At 43.6% G+C, this 23,029-nt stretch overlaps 1 protein-coding gene across 3 annotated transcripts; it reads left to right on the plus strand.

Moving 5' to 3' along the window:
• The first annotated feature begins 1,712 nt into the window (after window positions 1–1,712).
• On the plus strand, window positions 1,713–21,727 carry IZUMO2 (IZUMO family member 2). 3 transcript variants are annotated; one of them, XM_072113221.1, is made up of 7 exons: window positions 1,714–1,998; window positions 11,080–11,154; window positions 12,948–13,034; window positions 15,986–16,006; window positions 17,748–17,828; window positions 17,908–18,011; window positions 21,634–21,727. In XM_072113221.1, the coding sequence occupies exons 1-7, from the start codon at window positions 1,770–1,772 to the stop codon at window positions 21,652–21,654; spliced, it is 618 nt and encodes a 205-aa protein (XP_071969322.1). In that variant the 5' UTR covers window positions 1,714–1,769; the 3' UTR covers window positions 21,655–21,727. The 3 variants fall into 3 exon arrangements, with proteins under 3 accessions (XP_071969323.1, XP_071969322.1, XP_071969321.1); XM_072113220.1 differs by having other exon boundaries at window positions 1,715–1,998; window positions 17,908–18,028; XM_072113222.1 differs by lacking the exon at window positions 17,748–17,828 and having other exon boundaries at window positions 1,713–1,998; window positions 17,908–18,028.
• The last annotated feature ends 1,302 nt before the right edge of the window (window positions 21,728–23,029 follow it).

Here is a 23,029-nt window from a genome sequence, read left to right on the forward strand (position 1 = left end):
CTTTTCTGCCTCTTATGATCTTCACCAAGCCAAGTCAGGATATGACAATCCTTGTGCCATTTTTGTATGAAGCGATGTACGTTTTAGATACCTCAGTGTAATGCTGTGACGTTTCGTGGTTGTGTCGGTGCCTCCATGTGCCACCACTTGTAATATACAGCATTGTGTTGGATGAAGGCCTTACGGCCATTTTGCTGAAGTGTATAGGACTACAGACAGTCCCCGGGTTACGTACAAGATAGGTTCTGTAGGTTTGTTCTTAAGTTCATTTTGTATGTAAGTCAGAAATGTACGTTTTATAATTGTAAGCCCGGAAAAAAATTTTTTTTGGTCTCTGTGACAATTTGCTTTTAAACACTTTGGATTGTCATTAGAACCAGGATTAACAAGAACGCTTAACTGCAGATACATATAATAACTGTTTTAGCTGTTTATTGTAGCCAAGGACAAAAGTACAGTAAATTACCAATATCCAGAGGTCCATTTGTAACTAGATGTTGTCTGTAAGTCAGGTGTTCTTAAGTTGGGCACTGCCTGTATACAAAATTAGTGTCTACTTCATCTACCAATACGGGGTGGGAGCCCTAACCTGAAGCACTTATATTATCCAATGGTGCAGACCATACATTACCAATCACATCCCAAAGGGAGGCTGTAGGTTCATGACATAAGCCCAATATTTGACGCTATTTCTTCAATGAATTCTTACTAGAAGGTGTAGGCTGTCATAGATAAAAAGATCCACGAGATTATGAAGTTTACTAAGTATTGTGGGTTGCAGTAGATTGTATATCAAAATGGAAATTTGCATCATACCCAAAACCCAACTGCACGGGGCATTACATGTTGGTGAGATTCGGGTTCAACAAGTTTGGGGAACCAGGGAGGAGCAAGATTTAAGACCCCCATTCTTTATGTCTACGCCTTGGGGTTATGGGTGCTGCCTGTCTCTGGTCTTCTTCTCCACCAGTCTTGTCTATTTCTCTTTTAGCTAAAGTTGAAAGCTCAAATTCTAACAGAAGGAAGGAAACTAGAAGGAAAAAGAGGAGAGCAGGCCCCCAAAAAAGTCTTGAATTAGGGTGGGCTAAAATTCCAAACCCAACCCTGGGTACGACAATAAGACGCATAATAAACCCTTCATTGGTTTCTCTGTACCATGCCATCCTTATAGTAGTGCCTATCCTTGGTATTACACCTAAGTCCCATTCACATAAAAAAGTTAAAGAAACAAAATAGCCCCTCTTTTTTTTTTTTTTACAGAACATAACACAATACACATACTTTGACTTTTCCCCAGCGAGGGCCACCCACACCATATCAAAGATTGGGAGCCCTGCATAAGGGGCAGCACAGGATCATGGGGTATTACATAGGGAATTACACTTTATGTTATGTAAAAGTATTCCGGGTGTTGGGTTTTACTTGAATGGGAGGAATCTATAGTAAACATTTATACTAGACACGACTGTTACTAAAAACAGGGATGGAAAAAAAATTCTTTGTATAAATGGAGATTCCTGATGTTTACGTGATCTGATCCAGTCCTTCCCTCAGCCTCCTCTTTACATAGGAAACAAATCCACTTGATTCACAGCCCATTTTATTCCATACCCCATTCATCCATAACAGAGACACACCTGATAAATAGGTTGTGGTAAGTGACTGTTCTTCCCGTGGAACCTGATGATGTCATAGAGGATAATGTGTTGTGTCATTAGCGTCCAAATGAAATTCATGGCAAATATTGTGAAAGGTTCTCCTTACAAGCAATGGCCGTGAGCGTTACACTTCTCCTTGTAGCCAGTGTCATCACAATGGCTTCCAGTTGCTACCAGTGTAATACAAAAATAGAAAAACTATTCAAAAAGATCAAAAAAGATGTTTTACCCAAGCACGTCCGGGACCACCACCTTCTCATCAGGTGTGAAGAATTGTTCAAGGGCATGAGCGGCAATTTCTATAAGGACTATGCAGTAAAACACTTCACAGGCCTGATAGGTATGTGTAGTATAAGTGGGGGTGCATTAAGACTGCCATAGGCTCTGGGCTTTATGAATATTATAGCTGCTACAAGTATAGAATCACTTCCTATATATTGTACAAGAACCCAGCTTCTTGGGGAATGGAAGATATGTCCCTTTTTCCTGCTTTCAATCTGCTGATTCAAGACCTATGGAGGACCTTTAAAGGTCCCGAAATGACACTTGTGTACATGTGAATTGAGAGCAGGAACAGATGTATGCATAGGTGAAGGTCCTTTGAGTACAAAATTTGGTGGGTGGTTTGGGTGGCCATGGGCCCTCTAGAAGGCTTTGGCCTGGGGCTACCATCCAAACTATATTATTATAATCCACTACTGAGTATTGCAGCTTTATGTATTACATACAATGCAATGCTGAGGAGTTTGTGATCACCCCCTTCACATATAGTACAGACTAGGAGGTAGGGAACTTTACCCGTTTCACACTTGTTAAGGGGCTTTAAATAAATAGCATAAAACCATAACCAAAGATTATTCACATAACTTATCTTAACCCTAAAGTGATGACAAGAGACTTCGTGTTAGGCGGAAAAGGACACAACTATTTATTCCTGATATTTAACAATCAGATTACAACGCATCTAAAACCACAGCTGCTCGAAGCGGTTTGCTCAGGCGGACTCCCAACTAGCACTTCGACTTCCGGGCAAGATTCTCCTCCATCAAAATTTCCACCACTAGGAGCTCCAAGTACTCCTACAAGGAGCTCCGACCACAGACCAGCAGGAAGAGGGCTTGCTCAATGCCATCTTGAAAAACAGAAAGGAAAATGTCCAGCGCTATATCATTGAGGTGTACCCCATCAGAGCGCATCAAAGAAGAGTTATACCCCACCACACCAGATTCAGATCTGTTGAAACGCGCCATACGGGCATTTATGGAGCGTCTAGCCCGGTCCACAGCTCCCATATCTCTGGCACCGTGCCACACTTCCCGTGGTACCATCTTGGACCACACCAGCACCACCTACAGAAAAATGGTGACACCTTGTCCATATCTGATCGCATAACCATTAACATCTCAGCGACCCGAAGCGAACATTCCCACCCGCATGTATCACAAGAATCACCGGACCACTGGCTACACAGTGCCATACTTTGACGGGTTCCCCCCTACCCACATCAGACACCGCTTAAAAATAGCTTGAAACTAATAACGGGTATGGGGGGAATCTAATCGAGTGAACTAAAAAACACTCACCCTGTAAGGGAAGTAACAAAAATCGTTCTGGCAGCAAAAAGGGGCAAGCCGACACAGAGCTTAAACTGACCCAGGATCCCCTCCCATACAGATCAGTTTTGGAACGGTGGATTTTAATCCTCACCGTGTCGGGACCCAGGACCACATCCCGTCTCTGTATACCCCCAGGGCAAGAAGCAGACGAGCAGTAGCTCCTGATCCTAAAAGCGGCAAAAACCGCAAGGCTAAATGCAAGCGAGAACAGCAGGGCCTCGTGTCCGGACGTGCAAACCGTCGAGCAAGTGCTAACCAGGGAACCCAGCTAGGAAAATGACACCGGACAATGGGACTCCACATATGTCTCCTCACGCTCCCAGCCCTTCACGAGCTGATGAATTACAAAACTCTTTGCAGTGTCATGCCATCCCTGCAGCTGAAAATGGAAAGCTATCCCTGCTAAACTCTTCTGGGCTACCAAACCAGAAACCCCTTGGAAGCGGAACAAAGACAGGTATTGCAGTGTTACTTCACCCTTTCCCAGGCGCAGGCACTCCCACGCCTTACCATATTGATGCCAAATCGACAGGGCTAGAGATGAACGGACCAAAAACATCAGGTACCACAGAAAGGTTGGCACTCCAGCCCCACCAGTGCCGATGGGTGATGGTCCCGGAACTCCTGCCAACAAAAAAGGGAAAGAGAATCAGCCACAACATTTACACAATCCGGAACATGCTGGGCCCAGTTAGGCTCCCAGCACCGCAAAACAGATGGCAGAGCAGAAAAAGAACCGGTAGTGAGGAAAAAACAACTGCCATATTAACTGCGTAGAAACGTAGTTGCCTGTTAGTCAGAAGGAGACCCTACAATTTCATTGCCACTACGATAGGAAATAACTCCAAAAGGGTAAAATTCTTGTACAATCCCTCTTCGCGTCAGCTACTGGGCCAAGCCTCCGCACACCACTCTGACCCCAAAACCCGAGGATCCTGCTGTGTCAATACACAGCGACAATTCAGAACTGGAAACCTCAGGAAGAGGCCAACAAGTTTGCCCATTGTAAGAAAGCAAAAATTGCCTCCACACCTGAAGGTCTGCCCTAAGCGAAGAGGTGATGCGGATATGATGTTTAGGCTTCGCAGCCCCCTTGGTGGGCAAGAAAAGACGCCTGGAAAAAAACAGCCCCATGGGCATAATTCAAACATAGGCAAAGACCAACATACCTAACAGGGATTGTAACTGCCGCAAGGTGACCTTTATTACTGCACAAAAACTCTCCACCAAGTCAAGGAGCTTGTTCAACTTGTCCTGGGGGAGGCGGAATACCATGAATTCTGAATCTAATTAGATCCCCAAAAATGGGGATGCGGAGATGGCAGGTTCATCGAATAAAGGCGCGCAGCTACAAGGAGCTGCGCGGCAAAGATTGTGGGTAGGAGGAGTAAAGAGGCTACTGGGGCATGGAGTAGCCGCGCCGTGTAGCCTCAGCTGTGGCCACTCCACGCCCCAGTAGCCGCATAACAAAATTTACATTTAGGGATAATAAAGGTTATCAAAAAAGTGCGGGGACGTGAGGATTAGCCCTTGAAAGCACTATCCTCACGTCCTATTGATCCACCTACCACCCGATCTACCTTTATAGGTAGATTCGTGGTGGTAGGTTCCCTTTAACAAAAAGGAACACACCAAACTATCTTTGGGACCGATAAAAAGGAAGTCACCCAAATACTGAATAATGGAATTACGCCCTGTCTTGTATTGCACAACCCACTCTAAAAAGGAGCTAAACAATTCAAAATAGCGACACAAGATTGAGCAACCCATCAGTAGACAGGTGTCATAGTAATACTCGTCCTCCACAAATCATCCAAGCAGATGGTAGCAATCAGGGTGCTCAGGCAACAGGTGAAAAGGTGACTCAATATCATACTTAGCCATAAGGGCCCCTGGTCCCGCCTTGCGTAGCAGAACAACCGCCCTATCAAAGGATACATATGACACGTATGACTCTTCCGGTGAAATGCCGTCATTTACCAAAGAACCCTTAGGAAAAGAAAGATGATGGATTAATCTAAACTTTTCCTGCTCTTTTATCGGCACCACTACCAAGAGAGGACACCCGCAAATTATTGAAAGGCGGGTGACAAAAAGGACCCTCAATCCTCCCCAAAGGTACCTCCTTTGCAATTTTTTCACGAAACACCTCCAGCTGGTCCCTTGCTAAATGTAAATTGTCCGAAAAGAAGCCCTCCCTTCTAATTGTAAAGGGGATAAAAAACTCCACACTGAATGCCGGGGACAATGTGGCGGCCACCTCCCTACTGGGATATCTGTCGAGCCACGGCTGCATCGTGGCCACACTCACTGGGATCTTTTTGTTTGTGTGCTCGGACTGGCTGTTTCCCTGATTATCTACTGCATTGGACGAATGGGTGGGCGCCACCTTGATCCCCCAACCCATTTCTAGGCGAATGGACAAGCGCTTTCTGAAATCCTCATCAAACCGCCACCAAGCGGAGCCGCCATGTGACTTGTATGATGAGTAAACCAAGTCCATGTACATAAAAAGCTCAGAGCAGCGCTTCGGATGCTTCTGACCCATGACACAGCCCAATACATAAAAACCTGAAGCCAGTTATTAATGGTTTTCGCTATCTGGGGCTTCCTCTCCTGGGGACGTTCAGACCACACATGCCGCTCTTTATCTACCATATTGTGGTCAACTGAAATGAGTGACCATATATCTACATATGAGTTAGCCCAAATGTTTTCCTTCACCGCCATGGGCAGGGGGCTGCGGGGCTACCACTGATGGGGCAAGTGATGTTGATATCTTCTCAACTAACTGCTTAAGGGAAGACAGTATCTCAGAACCAACAACACCACTAGGGCCCGCCCCCGCCCGAGCCATGCTGTGATGGGACCTTACTACAGCAAGCTACTGAGGACCAGGAAGGGCTGTGGCAGGAAGAGAAGGAGGAGCTCAGGCTGCTGAGGAACAGGAAGTGGCAAGTGAGACGGGAGCTCGGGTACGCCCCCCGCACGGAGCCCACATGCGCCATGGGGGTTGCCTATAATTAACCTGGCTACCTAAGGTACCAGGACACAAGCCAGGAACCGCTCACCACCAATTGAAGACAGCTTATCGACGCGAGCAAGAGGAAGTGCCCACTCAGTGTTCGGCCTATAAAGGATACATCGGGGAGTGGTGAGCAGCAGGAAGGAGAGGGATAACTATAACTCCCTCTTAAAGTGCTAACGTCCCCCTTTAGTTCACATGTTAACCCCTGCCACCCCCAGTCCGTGGGTACCCTCGCTATAGAGTCAGGGGTGTGTGATCTTGGAAGTGTCCCTGCTCTGTACATCTTCCTTCCACATCCTGCTCCTATTTTTCATATACAGGCAGTCCCCGGGTTACATACAAGATAGGGTCTGGAAGTTTGTTCTTAAGTTGAATTTGTATGTAAGTCGAAACTGTATATTTTATAATGGAAGTTCTAGACAATTTTTTTTCTTTTGCCCCAGTGACAATTGGAGTTTCAAAATTTTTGGTGTAATTGGACCAAGAATTATCAATAAAGCTTCATTACAGACATCTTACAGCTGATCATTGCAGCCTGGGACTATAGTAAAGCATCCAGAGAGATTCACCAGAGGTCACATGGGGCAGAGGGGTCCGTCTGTAACTATGGGTTGTCTGTAAGTCGGGTGTCCTTAAGTAGGGGACCGCCTGTACATGTAGTTCTTTTATTTTTATTAAATGTGGTATCTTCTGAAGAAACTAAAATACACTCACCGGCCACTTTATTAGGTACACCATGCTAGTAACGGGTTGGACCCCCTTTTGCCTTCAGAACTGCCTCAATTCTTCGTGGCATAGATACAACAAGGTGCTGGAAGCTCCTCAGAGATTTTGGTCCATATTGACATGATGGCATCACACAGTTGCCGCAGATTTGTCGGCTGCACATCCATGATGTGAATCTCCCGTTCCACCACATCCCAAAGATGCTCTATTGGATTGAGATCTGGTGACTGTGGAGGCCATTTGAGTACAGTGACCTCATTGTCATGTTCAAGAAACCAGTCTGAGATGATTCCAGATTTATGACATGGCGCATTATCCTGCTGAAAGTAGCCATCAGATGTTACAGGGTACATTGTGGTCATAAAGGGATGGACATGGTCAGCAACAATACTCAGGTAGGCTGTGGCGTTGCAACGATGCTCAATTGGTACCAAGGGGCCCAAAGAGTGCCAAGAAAATATTCCCCACACCATGACACCACCACCACAAGCCTGAACCGTTGATACAAGGCAGGATGGATCCATGCTTTCATGTTGTTGACGCCAAATTCTGATCCTACCATCCGAATGTCGCAGCAGAAATCGAGACTCATCAGACCAGGCAACGTTTTTCCAATCTTCTACTGTCCAATTTCAATGAGCTTGTGCAAATTGTAGCCTCACTTTCCTGTTCTTAGCTGAAAGGAGTGGCACCCGGTGTGGTCTTCTGCTGCTGTAGCCCATCTGCCTCAAAGTTCGACGTACTGTGTGTTCAGAGATGCTCTTCTGCCTACCTTGGTTGTAACGGGTGGCGATTTGAGTCACTGTTGCCTTTCTATCAGCTCGAACCAGTCTGCCCATTCTCCTCTGACCTCAACAAGGCATTTCCGCCCACAGAACTGCCGCTCACTGGATGTTTTTTCTTTTTCGGACCATTCTCTGTAAACCCTAAAGATGGTTGTGCGTGAAAATCCCAATAGATCAGCAGTTTCTGAAATACTCAGACCAGCCCTTCTGGCACCAACAACCATGCCACGTTCAAAGGCCTCAAATCACCTTTCTTCCCCATACTGATGCTCGGTTTGAACTGCAGGAGATTGTCTTCACCATGTCTACATGCCTAAATGCACTGAGCTGCCGCCATGTGATTGGCTGATTAGAAATTAAGTGTTTACGAGCAGTTGGACAGGTGTACCTAATAAAGTGGCCGGTGAGTGTATGTCTTGCTTCATATGTCGTATGTGTTCACGGACATGTGCTATTCCTGTCATTTTCTCACATTGCAAAAAAGGAAGGGAATAGCACGAAAAATGTTACAGAGACGGACAGAGTGCTGCCAGATCTATCTCACAAGCAGCAGCACAACCAGCTATAAGAAGGAGTAACACAGTGTTTACACAAGGTTTGGAACTTTTATTAAAGACTATTGAAATAACTGCTAAATTTTATTGAATTTTGTCTTTAAATTTACCTTATGTCTGATATAAGAGAAAAAATTTTAATTCTTAACCATTAATGGACATTTGATGAACTTCCTTTCAAAGATGCAGCTTGCAGGGTAGTGACTAAACCTGGAGAAGAGCTCATTTGCATATTTATCAGTCTATTCGTATTGACCAGATTTCAATTAAAATTAGGAAATTATTTATACCCAAAGTCTAGGTACAATGCACAATATTATTCTAAGTGACCCCTACTAGACATAATAGCTGTAACAGGCTGAATAATGCTTTATAGTGTAATAGAATAATATTTTATGTCTTGTTCCGCCTTATAGTTGTAAAAATTCCTACATAAGGCATCTCACAATAGAGGTCACCATAGACAAGCAATTTATAAAGACCTCTTCTGACCGTTCCTTTTCTTGTTAAAGAAAAGAGACAAAGCCTAAATGCAAAGAAAAATCTTTATTGGGTGGGAAACTCCGTGCAGCGTGGTCTACCGGGAAGCAGAATAGCATTCCTAATGTCCTACAGACAATAGCAACAAGGAGAAAGAGGTTTCCATTGCCAACTAGAGAGCACATAAACCCACGCTGAAGTTGTGTTTGGTGTCCTCCATGTTGTGTCCCAGCTCTGTCCCTTGAAGATGTGGAAACAGCCTTCAACGACTAGTGGCCTCCTCTAGTCACTCTGGTGAGATCTAAGTCTTGGTCGAATAAACATAAGGAGCAGATTGGTTATGGTCAGCAATGTCTCCAAGGTGCCCCGAATATGGAGAAGGGAGAATCTGATACCAGAGTGGCAAACAAAAAGAGATTTGGCAATTGAAACCCAACTTCTCCCTCAATACAACTGACAAGGTGACACGCGATGGTAGACATTACCACCAATTTGTGAAAGAATCGCGAATTGAAACAAGCAAAAATTTTGGTCAGTATGACCTTTCTCTGTTCGGAAGTAAGAGATAGAAGACAAATCTGTCCCTCTAAAACTTCTACACACAGTCTATACACATTCGATAATTGATAGGTTTGGCCAACCAAGTTATAGGCATCTACCTAGGTCAGAGATCTTACGTCGGGCGATTAATCTTTTGACTTGAAGCACACCTTCCACAATAATGATGGTCTATGTCTAGATTGATACCCTGTTTGGGTGACAAGTAATGCAACTTTGCCAAAACACTTTCAATAGTGCTCAGCTATTCCTAATGACCTCCGCACCTGGGCCAGACATCTACCTCCCATGAGAATCAATGGATCAAGTGTTGAAAGTCGTGTCCAACTTCTCTCTCCCTTTTTCTATTCGTGAAGCCCACATTTACATTCCATGGTCAGCTGGATTTGAGCAAAATTGCTGTGGAGGCTCAAATATTGTTAATGTATCCTCTCCAGGATGTAAAACTGTGCGATGATTCATTAAGATAGAGAACCCAGAGTCCAATCTGCACAAATCAAATATTTATAGAGTTCACTAAGTTATGCCACAAATTAGGGAGTTGTTCACACTGTGATCTTTTGAAAAAAAAAATTTCATTTATAAAAATCCACAAATAATACAGGCAGGAAGTGTTTTTCTCCCAATGTAAATTCATGGGGCATGTGGAGTGGACTGGAACAAATGTTCGGCTAGTCCATCGAGCAATGAGACGTCCTGTGTGCTATGCGACATATTGGGGCGGAGCCCCTTCTTCAGACATCATGTCATACATCATGTCTGAAGAAGAAGCTCCGCCCTAAAACGTCACATGACACCCATTTACACAAAGTGGGTCGCAATAGTAAATTTCCAGCATCAGAAACAATGAATCAAAATTAAACAGACAGAAAGACAGATGCTACAGGGAAAATATAGACTTTATTAATTAATGTCAAACATAGAAATTAAAAGCAATTAAAAATCCCATGGCTAGGGAAAACAGATCCAAGATTCCCCAGAGACCAGACCCAATACAGAATTCTTATATCAAGTACAGAATAGTGATGGTAAAGAACAATAAAGCAAGTATAGAGTACTAAGTAAAAATAGAATCCATATTACTGAGAAGAAATGCAGGGCTGGGGGAGCCGGGAGATCATGTGTGCCCCACGCGTATCGCCCGTCACGCGGGCTTCCTCAGGGGAGGGTCACAAGGCTTCACAAGGAGGGTCATGTGATCTCTATCTGTCCATGAACATTGCCAGTTAGAGATCACATGACCCTCCATCCGCGGCCATTTTATAAACAGGAATGTCTGGCAGATGAGGTAAAAGACAGGAGGCTTCACTTTACATATCAAGAAAGCAGAGCAGAAATATTAATAGATGTATATTGGTAAATTACCTCATATCCTGCCCCCACCACAATTACACACACATTACAAAAATACAAGAAGTAAAGTGGCCCACCCCTTTAAATCCATAATAATCTTGGTTCCAGATATAGAAACTGTGAAAAATTCTGTATCTGCCGGCAACAATTTTTGTGCAATTCTCCTGATGCAGTGGACAGATTGACCCACACGGTCTCCATCCTATCCAATGTAAGCCCCCAAAAATAAACAGAATTTAGAATACTCCTAATGTGAACTGTTACATAGACTGCGGATCTGCTTCATGATATTGATGCGCATTGACTCTCTACCCCCTGCAGAAATCCAGCATTACAATTCATTGGCTGACTACTTTTATGCGGAAGCGCAAAAACTTCTTCACACAAAGGAAAAAGGTAGGAACGTTGTACAGTAATGCTACTCGTCATAATGCTTCTCTGCTGTCTTGTTAAACACCCTAAAAATGTATTCCCTTTTTTTACCCTAAGAGGGTTAGTTCATACAATAAAAATCAATGGATACACCTAACCTTAGGGTGATGCCACACGTCACGTTTTTCGGACCGTTTTAAAGCCTGCGTTTTCACTCTGTTTAATAAAAGCATGTGTTTTTGAATGTTTACCATGTGTTTGGCTGGTTTTGATCTGTTTCACAGCTGCCTACACTTCTAGAAATTAAGATAAACAGGTTTAAAGCAGCCAAACGCATGGTAAACATTCAAAAAACGGACTGAAAACACATGCGTAACCCCTTTACGCTCTGCGCCGTAGTACAGGTACAGGGTATTTATGAAGAGGGCTCACGGGCTGAGTCCTCTTCATACAAGGGTGGGGGTTGTTGCACATTGCAGCAAACCCCCACCGCTAATAACCGCGGTCGGTGCTTGCACCGATCGCGGCTATTAACGCTTTCATTGCCGCCAGCAAAGTCGCTGGCGGCATTTAAAAGACGGCATGTGGGTGCCGCCATCTTTATTACGATCGTCGCTCCCCCGAACGTCATCGGGGGGGCGGCGATCGGTTGCCATGGTAGCCTCGGGTCTTCGTTTGACCCGAGGCTATCTGGCTTCTGCAGATTCGTTACAATGAGCCAGTGGCTCATTGTAATGAATGACCTGCAAAAATTCCATATACTGCAATACAGAAGTATTGCAGTATATGGTAGGAGCAATCTGATCATCTAGGGTTAATGTATCCTAGATGGTCTAACAATTAGTGGGAAAAAAAAGTTTAAAAAATAAAAAAAATTAATAAAATATTAAAAATTCAAATCACCCCCCTTTTCCCTAGAACTGATATAAAGCATAATAAACAGTAAAAATCACAGACACATTAGGTATCGCCGCGTCCCAAAATGCCCGATCTATCAAAATATAAAAACGGTAACAGATGGCGGTGACCTCCGAGACGGGAAATGGCGCCCAAATGTCCGAAATGCGACTTTTACACCTTTTTACATCACATAAAAAATTGAATAAAAAATTATCAAAATGTCGCACAGACCTCAAAATGGTAGCAATGAAAACGTCGGCTCATTTCGGAAAAAAAAGGCACATCACACAGCTCCGTGCGCCAAAGTATGAAAAAGTTATTAGCGTCAGAAGATGGCAAAATTTTTTTCTTTTTTGTACACATTCGTTTAATTTTTGAAAATGTAATAAAACACAATAAAACCTCTATAAATTTGGTATCACCGTGATCGTACCAAACCAAAGAAAAAAGCTGAGGTGTTATTTGGAGCGCAGAGTGAAAGTCGTAAAAACTGAGCCCACAAAAACGTGCGTTTTTTTTTTTCAATTTTTCCACATTTGGAATTTTTTTTCAGCTTCGCAGTACACGGCATGTTAAAATAAATAACATTACAGGAAATTAAAATGTGTTACGCACAAAATAAGCCCTCACACAGCTCTGTACACGTAAAAATGAAAAAGTTATGGATTTTTGAATGTGGAGAGCGAGAAATGAGCAAAAAAAACCTGCATCCTTAAGGGGTTAAAAACGGTCCAAATACGCGACGTGTGGCATCACCCTTAGGATCGGTCATCAGATAAGTGGGGGTACAACTACCGCCTCTCCCATAAATCCAAGGATGCAAAGTCCAGGACTCGTTTAAGGATAGGCCTTTTATTTTAGTAAGTTGGACAACCCCTTTAATGTATGCTAAAACACTTTATTCTTCTTTACTTTAGAACAAGATTTACTGGACAACATTGTGAAGTTTCGATATGAAACTACAATGAAACTTAAGCATGATCTTAAAAGTTACCGCGATAAAGGTATTTTCTCTATACTATTGAGTCTGTGGGGGTCATTTACTAAGGGCCCGATTCGCGTTTTCCCGACGTGTTACCTGAATATTTCCGATTTGCGCCGATTTTCCCTGTATTGCCCCGGGATTTTGGCGCACGCGATCAGATTGTGGCGCATCGGCACTGGCATGCACGCAACGGAAATCGGGGGGCATTGCCGAACGAAAACCCAACGGATTCGGAAAAACCACCGCATTTAAAAAAAAAAAAAGTGTCGCGGAGCTTGCACTTACCTTCACTAGGAATAGGCCGGTGAACTTGAGCGCGTTCCGATGCTCTTCAGCGCAGCAGCACCACCTGGTGGACGTCGGAGGAACTGCCTTAATGAATCCCGGCCGGACCCGAATCCACCACAGAGAATGCGCCGCTGGATCGCGAATGGACCAGGTAAGTAAATCTGCCCCTGTGTGTTGGGAGTTATAGGCCGTAGACTGGTTATAAGAATTAATGATGGGACTTTCTATGATTATGACCTATATGCTCATGAGGGTCTCACATCTGGCATTGCCACTAATTGGCTATTTAATGAGAATGACATCTACTGCTCACATGACCATAGAATAAGGCGCAAAACTAAGCAAAGACTATACAATGAAGATGCCACAACGCTCATATGAACAGCTGATTTGTGGGGTTTTAGGCATCAGACCCCACTTATATTGTTGAACTATCCAGTTCATTAATATCAAAATTTTAAGTGGGTTTTCTGAAATATTTAGACAGTTGGTAATTGTGGTAAAAATATGAAATATAGCCACAACTTATAGTTTCAAATTTTCTTCCTTCTTACATTTACATTCATAATCAGAGCCAGCCATAAACTCACTCTTTCTAGTACAAGCCTCTTTTGCCTGTTTGTGCAGAATGTATTTCCATTGCACAGTGTTTTCACCTCTCCATAGCACATCTCCTGTGCATAGGATTAAAGGGAAGAGATGGTTGTAGCTGAATTCCTACCAGAAGGGTGACAATGGGGACATTGAATTACATATTTATCAAAAAACTCAGACATAATTTGTAGTTACGAGGCCCCACTAACAGGGTAGGATTAAGAGTTTTTACTTTATAAGACTTGTAATTTTAATTTCAGAACTCTAGCTGTTTTAAATCCTAATCAACCCAAATCTGGTATGGGGTGATAGAGGATGAGGTACCCAGTCAATTGAATATGGTTGCATCATTGTAACTAGAGATAAGCGAGTATACTCGTCCGAGCTTGATGCTCGTTCGAGTATTAGCGTACTCGAAACGGCCCATTGCCTGAAGTATTTCACCTGCTCGAGATCGAGCATTTACTTAAGAAAACACAGTGAAGAACAGTGAAGAATACAATGAAAACAGTGAACACAGGATCATTTAAGTGAAGAACACATTGCAGATGTTTCCGCACATCTGCTAACTTATCCAAAGACACACGTGCAGAACAGTGTTCTGCACAATAGTATGTGAAGAACACATTGCAGATGTATGGAAACATCTGCAATGTATTCTTTACACATATTGTTCTTCACATACTATTGTGAAGAACACCGTTCCGGATGCGTGTCTTCGGATAAGTTAGCAGATGTACGCAAACATCTGCAATGTGTTCTTCAGTGAAGAAGAGATTGCAGATGTTTCCATACATCTGCTAACTTATCAGAAGACATTATTTCTCAATAAAATGATACATTTTATTGCCGAGCCTTGGTCCCTTTGAAAAATGCCCGAGTCTCCAATTGACTTCAATGGGGCTCGTTATTCGAAACGAGCACTCGAGCATCTGGAAAAGTTCGTCTCGAATAACGAGCACTCGAGCATTTTAGTGCTCGCTCATCTCTAATTGTAACCATTCACATTAAAATGAGTCTCACTGAGGTGGGAAAGATAGTTTACATTTAGCATATGGACGTCCCTCTAAGATGGGAAGTGGAACACCCACCATCTATAAATGATGGGGCTATGCTAATACCCATTGTCATTATGGTGCAAATAACTGTTGCTATTCATTAGTGTATTGTATAAAGCTATTTGTTTTTATTAGATTTATTTTTATAACTGTGTATATGTATTGTGTTTATATGCCTTGTGACCATTTTTTATCTGACAATTGTATATTTTTTTGTGTGCACTGCCCCTTTTGGTATATTAACTCTAAAAATTTAAGAAGTCTCTGCTTGTAACCTTAAAGAACTTAAGTATCTGACAAGATCGTATTGCCTTTACCAATTATAAAGTAATCTTGTAGCTAATTGGGTTATCTATATTTTGGGTTTCTAAATTATTGTGGGATTTCTGTAGACAGGTACCTATTTGCCTTCTTTTTATGTTTTAATGAATAAAGTAATAGGCGGTGGCAGCTAAGGTGAGTAAGTGCAAGGTCTATGAGCAGGCGGGGCTTTATGTGCTAAATTGTGAAACTCTCTAGCTTGGTTGCACCCTGTGACTTAATTTGAGAGTGGATTAACATTGATTAGTGGGGGTCTGACATCTGGTAACACCACTGATCATCTGGTTGAAGACAGATACCAGATAAGGCACTGAACATTGTATAATGACCACTCATATTGTAGTGGCTAGAGTACTCATGCGAGCAGAGGTGTAAATACAGTGGTAGCAGCCGTGACAGCTGCAATGGGGTCCATAGTGTCAGGGGGCCCCAGCATCTGGGCTATTTCATAAGAATATGCTGGATGTGTGTATTTGTGATGTGTATATGTTCTAAATGTATGTATATGTGAAATGTATATGTTGTATGTCTTGTATGAGAAATTCGGGTCCACTCATCTTTACTGGGAGGATTGGTCATTAAAACAATACATCTGACTGTCGAGAATACTGTATATTGGAAAAGAAGTAGAAGTGTTAAGGACGCCATTATTTCAGCGTTTGAAAATAATAAACAACAATAATTTTCATTTCTCTTTTGTTGCTTTCAGCGTGTTCCTCGTTTGAATGCGGTGAGTGCTTCATCTTTAGATTTACCTTTCTTTTAAAAATTATTTGTGGACTTGCCCACAACACATCCCACCCACAACTGCATAGGGCCCCAGATAATCGGGGAGGCCCAGAGATCAAGGGGGTCACACAACGGATGCAGAACTGCTGGATTAGAGAATCTACATCCGTATGCTCATTAACAGGTTTTTTGAAGTGTGCTAGCTGATGTTTCAATGGCTAGCACATGGTCGAATTATTGTGAACAATTTTCTAACGTACTTCATTATGAAATTCTGCTAAGTTTGTAAATAAACAGGCTGCAAAGTGTCGCTTAGTAACAATGTTACTAATCCGTTGTCGAGGCTGATCCATCTTCCAGGCTGAAAACAGGACTTTTTCCCATTTTTGGGTTTCTTTACACAGCTCTGAGCAGTGAGTGTTATCTCTTTTCTCTCTCCCTGGCTGTAGTATGCTATGTGCTTTATTTTCAAACATTAAACTGAAAGTGAAGCGGTTAATTCTCACTGCTCAGAGCTGTGTAAACAAATGCTGGAAGATTATATGTTAGCCCCATATGTCAGCATTCAAAGACCCACAATATGTAGAGCGGACTATGGATCTCTACAGGAGGGAGCATTGTAGCCCATTTCTGTACAAAGGTTTGTACAAATTTTGTTAATAAAGTATATAAAATAAACATTCACAACATCCCCTCACACACAATATTAAAATGTGTCTCAAATGACGGTTACACTTTAACATTGTCCCACCACTTGGACCCTCACCATCACATGAAGTCCCATGTAGGGACCACTATTCACATGTTCAATGGGGCTGTCCTAGACTAGGTTAATCTGACAATATTATAATAGACTAGGCCAAACCTGACATATAACTGGTGTCAGATGTCAGAACATTCTTTGTTAGATTTCACCATTCACATGGAAGATAAGCCACCATGAAAAGGGTCTAGGGAGCAGGTTGCTCTTCTCAGCAAGCATCCATTTATATGGTGGTGTTGGGAGGAATTGCTCTACTCCGAACAAGTTTTTACCCATGACCAGTACTTGACCAATGCCGTGTCACTAAGCAGTGTGCTCGCTGCCATGTAAGCATTAGTAAAGGATAGATCGAGGATTCAAAAGTGTTTGAATGACCTATCTTAAAGGACATCTACCACCAGGTTGAAGGGTTGTAAACCAAGCACACTAACATATTGGTGTGTGCCCCCTCTGGCAGGATCTGCTCTTTTTGTAGCTTCTTATGACCTTGTTGTTAAGAAATAAAGTTTTTAAAAATCATGCAACTGAGTCTGAGGGGCTTCAGGCTCCATTGACACCTTTGGAGAGCGGAGCACCTCAGGCTCATTTGCATAATTTTTTTTATTTTTTTTTTATAATAACAAGTTCCTAAAAAGCTCAAAGAAGAGCAGAGCCTGCTGGAGGGGGCACACATCAACATGTAAGTGTGTTTGCTTTATAATCCTTCATCCTAGTGGTAGATTTCCTCAAAGCATACCAGATCGGGGGGAAGGCCAACCCCCAGCACCACCACGATCGGTGATCTACTTCCTGTTCCAATCTCTCTGCATCATCTTCTGAGGACTTATGATTGATGGTGTACTATTGTTGGTGTTAGACCAATATACTGTAAATTCTCAATATTTTTAGCTGGATAATATTAAAGGAATATTAAAAACACTCTTCGAGGAGCTTTCTATATTGATGATTTCATCATATTGTACATGGTCTGCCTCCACAGGTTGGCTGAAGGCGCAAGTGTACAGCTGCAGCAAATGTAAAAAAGTGAATCCCTTGTGTCTGAGTTACAAGGTTTGCAAAGGTAGATGAGGATTTCTCCTCTCCTAAATGAAATGTAGATGAAGCCGCACTCGTAACATGTAACGTTGTTCTCTTTAAAGGAAAGGACGAGAAAAGACTTTCGCTTACATTTAGTCAAAAGATGAAAGCTGCCACATTGTCTTCTGCAATATACACTCTAGCCATCTCCGCTTTAATACTGCTGGTAGGACTCCAACTCCTGTGAGTGCTCCCCTTCATTGAATTATTTGTGTTCCCACTTCTGTGCTAAACATGTTTTCTATTAGGGTTCTGGGTCAGGGTTCTGCCTATTTGAAAGATGGCTGCCCTCAACAAGTAGTGTCAGGAGGAAGTTGGATCGGGCACAATAAAATTCAATAGGCCTGATCCTTTTGGTCCAAATATGAAGATTCTTATAACAATTACCGTATATACTCGAGTATAAGCCGACCCGAGTATAAGCCGAGACCCCTAATTTCAACACAAAAAAACTGGGAAAACCTATTGACTCGATTATAAGCCGAGGGTGGGAAATGCATTGGTCATAGCCTCCCGGTATATAGCCTGCCAGCCCCCTGTAGTATATAGCCTGCCAGCCCCCTGTAGTATATAGCCTGCCAGCCCCCTGTAGTATATAGACTGCCAGCCCCCTATAGTATATAGCCTGCCAGCCCCCTGTAGTATATAGCCTGCCAGCCCCCTGTAGTATATAGCCTGCCAGCCCCCTGTAGTGTACAGCCCGCCCAGCCCCTCATATATAGGGCCTGCCCAGTCTGTCTCCAATCAGGGGTGCACCTAGCCTTTCTGCTGCCTGAGGCGAACTATAGAAAAACGCCGCCCCCCCACCCCCCCTATACATGTAAAATATCAAGGAGTGTCAGGACCAGACCCAATGTGAAAAATGTGAAAATAAAGCAATGCAAAATACATAACTATATTATACACATAGCGATACATAGCATACATAGCATAGCATACATAAAACAATCCGCCATACAATATAAAATCAATACAGCGTGCCGCCATATAATATAAAATCAATACAGCGTGCCGCCATATACCATATAATACATACAGCGTGCCGCCATATACCATATAATACATACAGCGTGCCGCCATATACCATATAATACATACAGCGTGCCGCCATATACCATATAATACATACAGCGTGCCGCCATATACCATATAATACATACAGCGTGCCGCCATATACCATATAATACATACAGCGTGCCGCCATATACCATATAATACATACAGCGTGCCGCCATATACCATATAATACATACAGCGTGCTGCCATATACCATATAATACATACAGCGTGCCGCCATATACCATATAATACATACAGCGTGCCGCCATATACCATATAATACATACAGCGTGCCGCCATATACCATATAATACATACAGCGTGCCTCCATATACCATACAATACACACAGCGTGCCTCCATATACCATACAATACACACAGCGTGCCGCCATATACCATACAATACACACAGCGTGCCGCCATATACCATATAATACATAGTGTGCCGCCATATACCATATAATACATACAGTGTGCCGCCATATACCATATAATACATACAGTGTGCCGCCATATACCATATAATACACACAGCGTGCCTCCATATACCATATAATACATACAGTGTGCCGCCATATACCATATAATACATACAGTGTGCCGCCATATACCATATAATACACACAGCGTGCCTCCATATACCATATAATACATACAGCGTGCCGCCATATACCATATAATACATACAGTGTGCCGCCATATACCATATAATACATACAGTGTGCCGCCATATACCATATAATACATACAGCGTGCCTCCATATAGTATATTTTAAATGGTGGCACGCTGAATGTACACACATACATACATATATATATATATATATATATACACAGTATATACAGCAAATATAGACATACATATATATATATATATATTTACATATATACATACACATATACATACAAATACACACAGACAAATCTATACATACACACACATATACATACATAGAAGTTACCTTTACTCTTTTTTCTTCTTTTTTCTTTGGCCTTGTCCTCTGGTGGAAGGGGGGAGGGTTGCCGGGGATGTCAGAGCGGGGGGGGGGGGGGGGTGTTAGTGACGGACCGAGGGGGGTTCGAAAACGGAGCGTGAAGGGGGAAGGGACCAGCGCGGACATTGGGCTGGGGCGGGGAGTGGTACTTGTGCCGGGCTGGTGGATGAGCTAGGCGGGCTGCGGGGGTTGGAAGTGTCAGCGGGCGCACAAGGATGAAGTGTAGGGTGGTGCGCAGGGGGAAATTTCTGTGGGCGCGCAGGTACATATGACAGCCGCGCGCGCGTTGAATGGATGGGCGGGCTGTGGGGGGAAGTGACGGCCCGCGCGCAGGTACATGTGCCGGCCGCGGGCGGGTGGATGTGATGGGCGGCGGAATGTGCGGGGGGGTCGGGGAGATGTACCGCCCGTAACACATTCCGGCGGGCGGGAGCCCAACGCCGTCCCCTAGTGTAGCAGGAAGCGCGCCGCCTGAGGCGAGAATCTCAACTCGCCTCATGGCAGGTGCGCCCCTGTCTCCGTTGCTCCGGGTCCTTCGGTCCTCTTCAGATTCTTCTGCTCCTCTTCGGGTCTTGGCTCTTGGCCGGCACACAGAATTACGCCAGCTGCTTGCCGACGTCATTGTTTGTTAGCCGCCGGCATCGCGAAGGGACCCGAAGAGGAGTGGAAAAACCTGAAGAGGATCCGAAGGACCCGCGGCGGCACTAGAGCATCGAAACAAGCATAGGACCTACAGGTGATGTCGGAAAGGTGAGTTTTGACTATTTTTTTTTCTTGACTCGAGTATAAGCCGAGTTAGGTTTTTTGAGAAGAAATTTTGTGCTGAAAAACTAGGCTTATACTTGAGTATATATGGTATGTGATTGACCAGAGGAACAATTCCATGGATTACTAAGACCACTCACCTGTAGAGATTCAGCAAGGATCAATGGTCCTCTCCCCCAATTCCAATCACAATCAATGATTGTATCCAAGACTCAGCCTTCTGATCTTCCTCCAATGGTTTCCTTCATAATTTATACTGTTAAAGGACAATGTAAACAAGCACTGACTATAAACTTCAATCTGGCCCCTGTAATAAGGCCTTAAAGGGGTTTTCCAGGCTAAAATAATGGTGACCTACATTGCGATAGGTCTCCAATGTCAGAATGGTGAGGGTACAACATCCAGCACCCCAGCTGATGAACAGAGAATGGTAGAGGGAGAGGACAGCGTCCTTCTCAGTGTAGTGGCTGAACTTAGTCACTGCAGTTTAGTTCACATTGAAATGAATGAGAGTTGACATGTTCTGATCACTACACAGAGAACGGCGCTGTCTGCTTCCTGTACCATACAGCTTACACATCACGTAGTAGAAGACACTACCATGAAGAAGTTATTTTGCATTACATCACATGCTGGGCTGATACATGACTCTGTAGAGACCAGTGGGTGGTGTATGTAGATATAACATCCAAAATATAGCACCTATAATATATCACCTATATCTCCAGGGAAACGTTTGTGCTTTTGTAGTCTGACAACAAGAGCAGACTTGTAAAATGGGAGCAGAACAAATAACTCGATGTTCTAAGCATCATGGGAAACAAAAATGGCTGACAGGAAGTTGCTTCATTTTGTGCGAGAAACTGAATGCAGAAGCAAAGCGAGAATACAGTCACCTCATGTCTCCATCGAGTTCACCTCGTTCTATGCTGGCGGAGTTACCCTTTAATATTTGCTTTATCTTTCAGGGCGTTGCTGTATTGGATTAGAAAGAAAGCATTCATTGAAAGAACGATGGAGCTGTGAACGGTTAAAGGGACGTGCAAATAAAAGGAATTATTGATGCATTCACTTTTATTATCATCATTCATTTCATTTCTTAAATGTCATTTTACATTCTCTTGGTGATCTGGATCCCCCGACAGGGCATAACTTGAGGGTCCACACCTGGACACAAGAACCTTATGCAACACCCCTGCCAAAGCATAGGCAAGGTGGTAGTTGCGAATAGCGCCCTCTTCATGTCAGGATCTGTTAGGCAGATTGATCACCTCTCTAGGAAGTTTCTAAGTACAGGAGAATAGAGTAATTGCTACTGTAGCCACTGCCCGGTAAGGCACAGTGATATGTGACTGTCCAATGATGTTCTTGTAAAGCAAGCTGGAAGCTGATTGGAGAAATTCTACCACTTGACCAGGGGAGTATATAAACTCCTGCAGGTGTCTCAGGCCTACTGCCTAGCACCCAGGGCAAGTCCGGAGACTTAAGCCCAGAACTGAGATCCACCACCTGGACTCAGTTCCATCTGCACCAGCCCAGCCGGAAGCTAAGACCAGGCTGTGTGTAACCTTCCTGTGGACCAGCTCTGCATGACTCTTCCAACTTCAGAATCTGCTGTTTATCGCTTGGCCGTTGCCTGCTGTTGAATAAAGAGCTGTAAGTTGATTTGCACAACATTGCCTCCGTCTGATCCCTGGAGATGGCTGTCTACCACCACGGGCTTCCCCATCCATTACCAAGGGACCTATCTTACATACACACTCGAGGGTTGCCCCATGGAGGACCAGTACATCAGCCTCTCCCTCCATATTTCTTGCACACACCACCTGGTGGAGACCTGCCAGGCTGTAGGACAACCCTCCGGTTCCCATACCAAGTACCATGACATCAGCGTGCCTAGGCCGCAATCACCTTCCACTCCGGTATTCTGGGCCCCGGCTGCCTCCAGGCCCCAAGAAAAGGCTAGGCCCCGGTGGGGGATGTTGCACTTACATGGTCTATGAAGCATCTTATTCCTCTTAGGATACCAGTGCCATGAAAAATACATTAAAGTTGGGGGATTTTACACTGAGGATCAGACATTTCAAGTTGTGCCTCTGCAGCCCCCACCTCTAACATACACACAAACCCCATGATATAGCATGTGACGGTTGACCATCTAATGGGAGGTCTTTCCCCTCGATTGCAGGATCGGGTTCTTGATTGTTGTCAGACCTGATTCTTCAGTTTCTACAGGGAACTGATATCACTGTAAGCAACACAACAACCATGGTCAGGGGACATGTTATCTGATGGTTAGGGTCGTACTTAGTAACCACTGTAACTCAAAAAGTTTAGTTTTTGTTAATTTTTTTTATTGTTTTT

Source organism: Engystomops pustulosus, chromosome 6 (genome assembly GCF_040894005.1).
Source record: "Engystomops pustulosus chromosome 6, aEngPut4.maternal, whole genome shotgun sequence".
Lineage (NCBI taxonomy): Eukaryota > Metazoa > Chordata > Amphibia > Anura > Leptodactylidae > Engystomops > Engystomops pustulosus.